General features: G+C 46.3%; 1 protein-coding gene across 1 annotated transcript; it reads left to right on the top strand.

Annotated features, from left to right (window-relative positions):
- Positions 1–6,286: 6,286 nt before the first annotated feature.
- On the top strand, positions 6,287–7,383 carry LOC119288542. Its single transcript, XM_037568145.1, has 2 exons — positions 6,287–6,621; positions 6,729–7,383. Exons 1-2 carry the CDS (start codon positions 6,474–6,476, stop codon positions 7,091–7,093), a joined length of 513 nt encoding a protein of 170 aa, XP_037424042.1. The 5' UTR covers positions 6,287–6,473; the 3' UTR covers positions 7,094–7,383.
- The last annotated feature ends 1,772 nt before the right edge of the window (positions 7,384–9,155 follow it).

Consider the following 9,155-nt stretch of genomic DNA (forward strand, 5'->3'; position numbering starts at 1 on the left):
TTGCTATCCCAATCTTGATAATCGATCAAACATAAAAACTTGATCGAACGAATCAAGAGAACAGCCGGAGGAGGAGGTGCCCACTCTTGACCTTTCCTCTTGTCTTCATAATTGTTTGTGCAGTTTAACCAAAATAAAATGACATCAGCGCCTTGGCATTTTGGTGACACTGTACAAAAAAATTAACTTATCTCATGAAAGTGAGGTATGTAATCTATAAGCATTAACAGTGCAAAAATATGAACGTAGTAACAAGTTTCATCGTTGGTATACTGGCTGTGCAACAGCATTAGAATGCCTTAGCTGAAAATCTTTAATACATCCACAATTAACAGCTAACCCTGAAATTATCTAGTGACATTAAATGGCATTGCTTAAATTTATCGGTGGCATTAGACTCAGAGCGGCATTAGTTAAATGTGGCATCACTTTAGCAGTAGCATTGCTTGACTTGACTGCTGGCGTTCTACTAACAGCAAAAATAGTGGCAATAAGAGCATGGGAGGCCCATTTGGACAGTGGACGCACCAGTACGATGTACCTCCACGGACACAGAGTGTTGAGGGAGGTATGGTTGCCCAGAGCAACAAATATCCAGGCAGCATATGTGGATTACGTCCCATTTTTGTTCTCTTTAGCCACCTTTTTCCTATGCGAGGACAACAAATCGATCGACCTGGTCATTCTCTATTGCGTTGTCATGCCTTTCTACCCTTCTTCAACCAAGAGACACGAGACTCATATCTTAGCTACTGTTTTCCCCCTTTTCAACCTAGATGCGGGTTCGATGCCTACTCTCTTGGACAGTACAGTCTCCCTTCATTTCCTTATTCAACCCAGACATGGATTAGTCTGCATGAAGTAGGGTTTCCTTTAATGGTGCAAATTATGGTTTTCGTCTGCGTGGCCAGCAGAGCAGATGATAGCAAATTGGGAAGATGGTGGAGTGGAAAAACATTCACATGCAACGACATGGCAGATGGGGCAATAGAACAAGGTTATGGTTCTAAAAGAGGTAGTATACCTGAGGGTCGGCGGGAAGTGGCTTCGCTCGTGGTTGTCGTCCTCCGCACACACTACGGCAGCGAGCTTGGAGACGGAGGCCATCCCGCGCGGGCGCTAGGTCTGAGAGGACGGCCTTGTCGTCAGTGCGTGACCTCGCTCGCCGCCGACGAGTGCGTCAATGCTGCACGTCCTTCTCTTCCCCGGCGGATCTGTGACCACCGGTGAGGAGGGAGAGAGGGGCCGTCTTTTTTAGATCTGGAGAGAGGGTGGTAGTGTGAGAAGCAAGTGGGCAGCCCTTAGCAAGAAAGCGCTCAAGCTCCAGCCTATATATCTTTTTTATACTACTAGTACTGGAGGTGGAGTAGTGGTAGAGTAGTTTATATTTTCTCTGCGTACAATACCAGTTAATCGTGCTTCAAAACTGATCGGCACGCCATTAAAAAAATAAAAGTCGATAACTAATGCGGCACCTCGGGCCAACGCGGCCAAATCGCATTTTGCACGAGAAATTACACACCATGTTTCGTTGACATGTGGTCCTGTTCCAACATATCAGAGAGACGACAGCGAGTAGTAGGAGTATTTCCGAACAGATATGTAGGCCGGGGTGCCTCTTCGTGAACCATGGAAAACTCGCAACTGTCCATCGACTCTTCGCCTTTCCCTCTCGATTTGGAACTATTGGCGCACGCTCTTCCTCTCCCTCCTCCATTTTCCTTCAGCCCTTCACCCTTTCTTCTGCCATTGTTCGATCGTCTTCTCCATGGAGGGAACAGGCCGGAAACTACCCTGTTATTCTTGCCCTGATCTGAAAGATGACCTGGTGGAGGAACTCATTGATCAATGCAACGTCATCACCTCGGCTAGCATGGCAGGTTCGTTCAAGCCCATTCTCGACTCAACTAATAACATCATTACAAAGAACCCAAGAGTCAAGGAGCGGTTTGATCTCCCCTATCTTCTTCGCCGTGACCCTGATGACTGGTGCCGGTACGACGGAGGCCTCGCCCTGTGCCAGTTGATCCCGCTTGATAATGATACGTATGATGTTAAGATGCCATCGCTTGAGGGCAAGGCTTGGGCGAGCACAAATGGAGATTGGGTTGTTTACATTGGGTCCAACTGCGAGTGGGAACTTGTGAATGTGTACACTCGTGACCGGGTTCCACTTCCAAAAATCTCAGTAGACTGCCCAAAGGTTGAGCACACCGGTATTTTACCCACGTTCAAATACGATCATGGTGACTGTCTTCTATGGAAGATAGCAATTTGTCGAGTTCCCAAATGCTCTTGGAATTACAACAACTATCAAGTTGTTGCTATCTTCGACAAGCTTGTTGCCGTCCTTGGTAGTTCGACTCAATGGATATTGCTCAAAAATCAGTTTTTGTACACGGATGAGTACTATGATGCAATTCAATATGAGGGCCTTGTGTTTGCTGCCACCACTCGTGGCACTGTTTTTGCATGGGATCCTTGTAGTTTCGGTATGTTTTTCTTCCACTGTAATTATAATTGTTTCATCCAGATGCATGTGGGTTAGCAAGTTTCCCTTTACTAATTAACCTTCTTCTTGTGTTTCTAAGGTCCTGTGAACATCCCACCACCTATACTATAATTTTTTACAACCAAGGGGGAGATGACGATGGTGATGATCACGAGCATGAGGACGAGCAACGCCCATATACTCTGTGGCGCCTGGCAACTAATTCCAATGGATCACCTCTTCTTGTGTGTATACAGCCCACTGATGATGTTACTTATAAGCAAGCAGGTGTAGTCTCCCATGGTCGCACTCTCCGGACTTATTCCAACTCCCGTTGCATGGTATTCGGGATGGATACTAGTGTGCTAGTGCCAACTCCTTCTCCCTAGTACAGAATTGATAGTCTTGGAGAAAACTCGCTCTTCCTTGGACAAAACTATCCGATGATGGTGAAAGGCGATCCAACTGCTATTGACACAACGTTAATAGTACCATTTATGAGAAGCAACTGTGTCTATACCTCGGACATTTGGGTGGTTCCCTACCCTGGTACTGATATAGTAGGCCACTTCAGCCTGGATGATCAGTCCTGCGTTGGTTTCCAGGTCGACAATCGATGGCCCATCCCAGAGAATCACTTGTGGTTCAAAACAAGCATTTCCAACACCGAGGAATGGTTTAGTTGAAGTTCATTTCATTGCTTGTTATTTGTTATGTGGTGAATACTTTAGTATTTATAATGTATCCTCGTTGTCGATGTGGGTTGATGACCTGTTGTATGTAATAAAATGATATGCCTGTGATAAACTTACCAAGTTTATGAATGGCTTTCGAGTCACTTCTCTGAGTGAGTGGTGCAACGAGGCAAAAATATATTTTTTGAATACATTATTGTACATGCATTGCAACAGGTTATCGGATGAGGCCAATCAACAATAGTAGTACACTATTTGTACTAGCTTCACATGCTTCGCGCGTCGGGCGGGTGTTTTTACTGTAGCCATATGTTAATGTGTTCACTGTACGTAACCAACACCTCGAATCCTCGATACTAGTACTATATAGTAGGAGTAAGTAGTAGGAGTAGTAGGGTGGCATGTGCCAGAACAAGAATTCACGTCCAGGAGTATGGCACACGCCCCCACCACGACATCCATCTGACACCATATTATTTCTTGGAGTCCGTGCTAGAGCAATCTCTTCAACCTCATCGTTTCTCTAACTTCAGCCATGGCGCGGCGGGCGAGGTGGGGGTTTGCCGATAGTCGGTTTCCTTAACTGCGGTCCCACTTGTAAGGCCAACTCCAACGCACGACCCCAAACATACCTCCGTTTTGCATGAACTCCAACGATAATTTTGACTAGAAAAGCAAGACCAAAGAAAACAAGAACCACAAGAATACATTTTACTACTCCTGTAAGTTGGATTGGTGCCTTCTCAATGCATTCATTGTTGATCTGCGGAGGCTCAATCTTGCGTGCTTCTTTCTTCTTTGAGTGTAAAGAAGTAGACGTTGCTTCCTCGCATCTAGTCTCATGTCTAGCCTCTATTCTAGTAGGAGTATCAACAAGTGCACTAATCTCATCTCTAGCCTCTGTGCTAGCTAAAAGTGATAGAACATCTACTAAATTGCGCTCTATCAATATATGGATGTACTCTTCTTCCCAATACAAAAACTTGCATCCATTCTACTCCCTCCGTTACACAATACATGCCTTCTATTTGTCAAAATATATATGTATCTAGACATGTTTTAGTATATAGGTACATCCATTTTTGGAAAAATGGAAGTCAAGTATTTTGGAACGGAGGGAGTACACAATAATATTTTTAAGTTAGCACAACTAGTCTAATCTGAGAGCACAACCGAAGATTTGGTCGGGTTCTTCCTCCTTTTGCCAACACGTGGGACATCCAGCATCTAGGTCGTCTCATGAAAGAAAATAGAGTGGTAGTTGAAGCCACGAGATGTGCATCTTGGGTTAAACTGTAAATAGAATCTTACTACTCTTGAGTAACTCCAAAAGCGGCCACCGAAGATCTTTATTGGATTTGTTTTTCATCACCGGCACGTCGAGGTGAAAGATGTGCAGGTTCAGTGGGTTCCTCTTGCGTCTTCACTGACATGTGGGGCCGCATGTGAGCAAACAGATGATGGGCTCCATGCGTCCGCCGGCTGGCTGAGAAGAGAGATAGAGGAGGGCTGAGCATGGACTACAGGAAATTTGTTCTACATACGTCGATATAGGCTCGATATAGTGGGGTGGCATGGGCCATAACTAGCATTCACGTCTAGCAGTACGGCACACGCCACCCACACGAGTCCCATCTGACACCAATTTTCTTGGAGTCCATGCTATAGCCATCTCTTCTCCCTCCAGTTTTCTCAGCCATCGCGCGGTGGATGGGGTGGGGTCTTGCCAATAGTCGGTTTGCTCAACTGCGGTCCCAGTTGTAAGTGAAAATGCAACACTGCACGCATTCCCGCTTGAGCAGCGTGCCGGACCAACCGTGTGGGGGTGCGACTCGAACATGGCAGGCTTTTCCTTTTGAACTCGTAACTTGTAAAATTTGGTTTTGCTCCATGGCGCGACCGATAGATAGAAAATAACGATTTTTCCTAGAGTAATGAGAAGTTTGGTTCTGGGGCCGTTCATGCATGGAGTACATACAAAAATTATGAAGTTGATGCGCAAGGTAAGATAATTACTGTAGTATCATATACTACTACATGGATTTGACGAAAAGATAAAAATACATACGGATCCATCAACGACATCCTCACAGCCTAGTGCGTCGGGTAACCAACCGACGTGTGAGGAGCAGCGGCGTTGGCGGCAAGCTCAACGTGCTTCTGAACAGTTCCGTCCAAGGTTGCCCTGCGGTCCAAGAAGGCCAGCGTCCTATCGTCCTCCTCTTGCATGTAGTAGTCCTTGTGGACGATTTGCGCATAGACATGGGTGATTATGTCGATGGTGTCTTGCTACGCCACGCGCTGCGCGGCGAGCGACCTCGAGGTGGACATTCTCCAACACGACGGCGGGCAGTCGCAGGGCCACCAGTGCGTCGAAGAGGTTGTCACCATGGTGGCTGTTGAGGGTGGCGGTGTAACGCCCCGAGACCGATGTGACAGGTGTCTCCCAGTTATTCGCCATCGTTGCCATGTCATTTGCTTGCGTGTTGTATCTCATCATGTCATCATGTGCATTGCATCATCATGTTTTCAAAACTTGCATCTGTTCCGGTCTCCTCGTGCATCATGTGCACGTCCGAAATTTTATTTTATAAGTGACCGAAAAATGTTCTCGGAATGGGATGAAAGTTGCCATGCGGTGTTTTTATGTTGTAGGTAGGCCGCCTGCCAAGTTTCTTCGCGTTCGGAGTCCGTTTGATAGCCCAACCATTAACTATAGCGACAATATAGTCGGTCAAAACGTCGGACGTTTTCGGTCCCCGGGAACAGTCGTCGGGCCTCCCTCTCTTCTCTTCTCTCAGCTCGAGAACATCTACACAGTCCGCTACCTACCCGCAAACCCAACCTAAGCTCTCTCATCAGCCCGCGGACCCCCTCGCGCGCGTCGGAAAGTTGTCCCGAATCCGACCCGGACTGTCGCCATCGTTGTGTCCGGATCATCCCCAAAACATCTACAAAACATCATCGGTTTCTCATTGGACTCTCCTAAGCTATTTATCCTCGACCGTCCGATTTCGATCGGAGGGACAAGTTAGCCCCTAACCAAAAACTCATCTGATATAAATATCAGATCCAACCCTAAAATTTAGGGGAGCTGTCCCGTCTTTCCTATTCTGCGCCGCCACTGCATCTTCCTAGGGATCCTCTCAGATCTCCTTCTCACCCAACCAGTGCGCTCCACCAATCTAGCCCCCTCCATCCACCGACGCCTCCCCTGCTCGATCCCGAGGGGATCACGAGCAGCTCCCCACCGGTTGCCAGTGCAGCAGCGCACCTCCCCTCGCGCCATGGGGCTCCAAGTCCGCCCAGCTCGCCTCCACTTCTATCCGGTAGGGAACGAGACCCCGACGACCTCCCGTGACCGGATCCAGCACGCCCAGGCCGAGCACTACAGGATCTTCGCCAGAGCAGAAGCTCCTCCGCCATGGACACCGGGTACCAAGGGCGTGCCTCTCCTCCTCCTCACCTTCCCCTCCTTCCGTTTTCCCCTGCCATGGCCTCTCTCCTCACGATCTCCCTCTCTCTTTCTTGTGATGCATGAGGAAACGCCATGGCCGCCACACCATGGAGTCACATCGACCCGGATCCGGCCGGGAACCAGACGAGCCCGTGCCTCCCCCGCCTCGGATCGGGTCGTCCCTGCGCCAAGTCCCTAGCCGCCGATGCTGTCGTGCCTTATTCCCATGCGCTGCTCGAGCGAGAGCCATGCCCGTGCTGCACCCCTGCTCGGGAACGAGCTCAGCGCCGTCTTCTGCTTCGCCCCGCGCCTCAAGTCCCGCAGCGCCGCCTCCCTTGTTTCGTCTCCGGCCCCTGCCTCGCGTGCGTGACCTCCCGTGCCAGATCTCCAAGGCCAGCGCCGCCCATCGCAGGAGCGCTCGTCCCCAAGTCCTGCGCTACCGTCGTTTGAGAGCAGGACGACAGAGCCGCATCCCGCGTTGACCAGTCTAGCGCCAGCCTGGACTACTGCCACTCGCTGCGCGAGGCCTCATCTGCTTCGCTCGCGGCCCAGCCTGCGCCCCGCGGCCTGCCTCCACCTCCTCACCGACGGGCTGAAGCCCATGGTGAGCGCCCTAGCGCCCAGCAGTTTCGGCCCAATGTAGTTTTTTTTGGGTCTGCGAATTTGTCTAATTTCCGGGGAATTAGCAGATTTACAGAAAACCCCTCCATATTCATGTATATAATAACTTAATAATCGTGCATCAGATTAAAACATTTTATATATGTAACATGCTTAGAATTGCATCTAGTTTCATAATATGTCATTTTCATCCATGTTTAAAATGTTTAAGATGATGTTTGTTTAAATTTTGCTTAAATAACTTGCTAATATGATTTAATTCATAACTAAATAATCGTAACTCGGAATTTAATAAAATTTATATGTAAATGAGGTAGAAAAATGCCTAGTTCAACATGGTGTTCTTGTTTTGCATGCTTAACAACTCTAAAATTATGTTTAGGGTAGAACAGTACTAAACCTAATATATGCATATGAGGAGTTTTCGGAATTGTTGTTCGTTGTTTCCGCCTCATTTAAACTTGACTAGATAGGTAGTTTTCATTTGCTTCACTCTCTTGCCATGCTAACAACATTTAATCTTGTTGGGTACATAAACGAGAGAGAGCTAACTAAGTCATGTGGTGTTTTCTTCAATATGTAACTCCATTGCATAATGAGCTCCACTTAATTTGTAGGATTGTTTGTGCACTTTGCCACGCCATGCCTCTTTAAACCGGACATGCATCATACTTGTTTGCGCATCGTGCCATGTTGTTTTAGTGGTTGTTTACTTTGTTGTTTGCTTTCTTTCCGGTGTACTTCGTCTCGGTAATCCGGTAACGTCGTGTTGTGAGGATTCGTTCGACTACGTCAGTTTGTCTTCTTCATGGACTCGTTCTTCTTCCTTGCGGGATCTCAGGCAAGATGATCATACCCTCGAAATCACTACTATCTTTGCTTTGCTAGTTGCTCGCTCTTTTGCTATGCCTATGCTACGGTACCTACCACTTGCTTATCATGCCTCCACTAGTAGAAAACGGAGCTTTAGCGCCGGTTCGTAAGGGCCTTTAGTGCCGGTTCCATAACCGGCACTAAAGGCCCCCCCTTTAGTACCGGTTCGGCACGAACCGGTGCTAAATTGCCACCATGTGGCGTTACCAACCGGTACTAAAGGTTTTTTTTTTGAATTTTTTTTGAATTTTTTGGAAAAAAATTTGGTTTTTTTTCGATTTTTATTTTTTCTGAATTATTTGATGATTTAGTCTCTAATCACCTCTCTTAACTGCTCAAGTGTGGATCACTCATTCCAAATCATCTAACATCCTGACCGATCACCCATCCCTCTCACTACTCTAGCCCGAGCACGCTTAACTTTTGAGTTCTGCACTTGTTGTTTTCCTGACGATAGTAAGATGTCAATCCTATTAACCCTCGGGAGTTTAGCTTGAGCATGAAGTCACACATTTCACCGTTTGAGTTTGAAACTATTATTCTAAAAAACAGTAATTATTTAGTAACGCTAATATTTCTTGAATAAGTTTGACCAGATTTGACCAAAATTCAAAAAATTGAAATAATTATTTAGTAATCCTAATATTCTTGAATAATTATGTAGTAACATTAATACTTCTTGAATAAGTAGTTTGACCAGATTTAACCAATTTTTTTAAAAAAAACTTAAATTTGACCATATCTTTTTTTCCTTTTGGAATTTGAGGATTCTAAAAAATTCCAAACAGGCCATAGGCCGTCTCCATTGGATGCGGATTTTCGTGCTGAATTTTTTGATATATTATACATTTTTTCTGACATCGTATGCAAAAGTTATAGCCGTTTTACATTTTCCCTACACTTTTTGCAAAACATGTCCAAATTGTAGTTTTCAAATTTTCCTAACTAGTAGATGTAGTAATATAACTACCTCTCGAAGGATTTTATTTTTTGAAGTTTTTATCATTTTCTTTTGATT

Source organism: Triticum dicoccoides, chromosome 4A (genome assembly GCF_002162155.2).
Source record: "Triticum dicoccoides isolate Atlit2015 ecotype Zavitan chromosome 4A, WEW_v2.0, whole genome shotgun sequence".
Taxonomy (NCBI): Eukaryota; Viridiplantae; Streptophyta; class Magnoliopsida; order Poales; family Poaceae; genus Triticum; species Triticum dicoccoides.

Coding starts and splice junctions, on each gene's coding strand:
- LOC119288542 (XM_037568145.1), top strand. CDS start 6,474: ATGGGGCTCCAAGTCCGCCCAGCTCGCCTCCACTTCTATCCGGTAGGG. Junction 6,622..6,728: donor TCCTCCGCCATGGACACCGG/GTACCAAGGGCG, acceptor GTGATGCATGAG/GAAACGCCATGGCCGCCACA.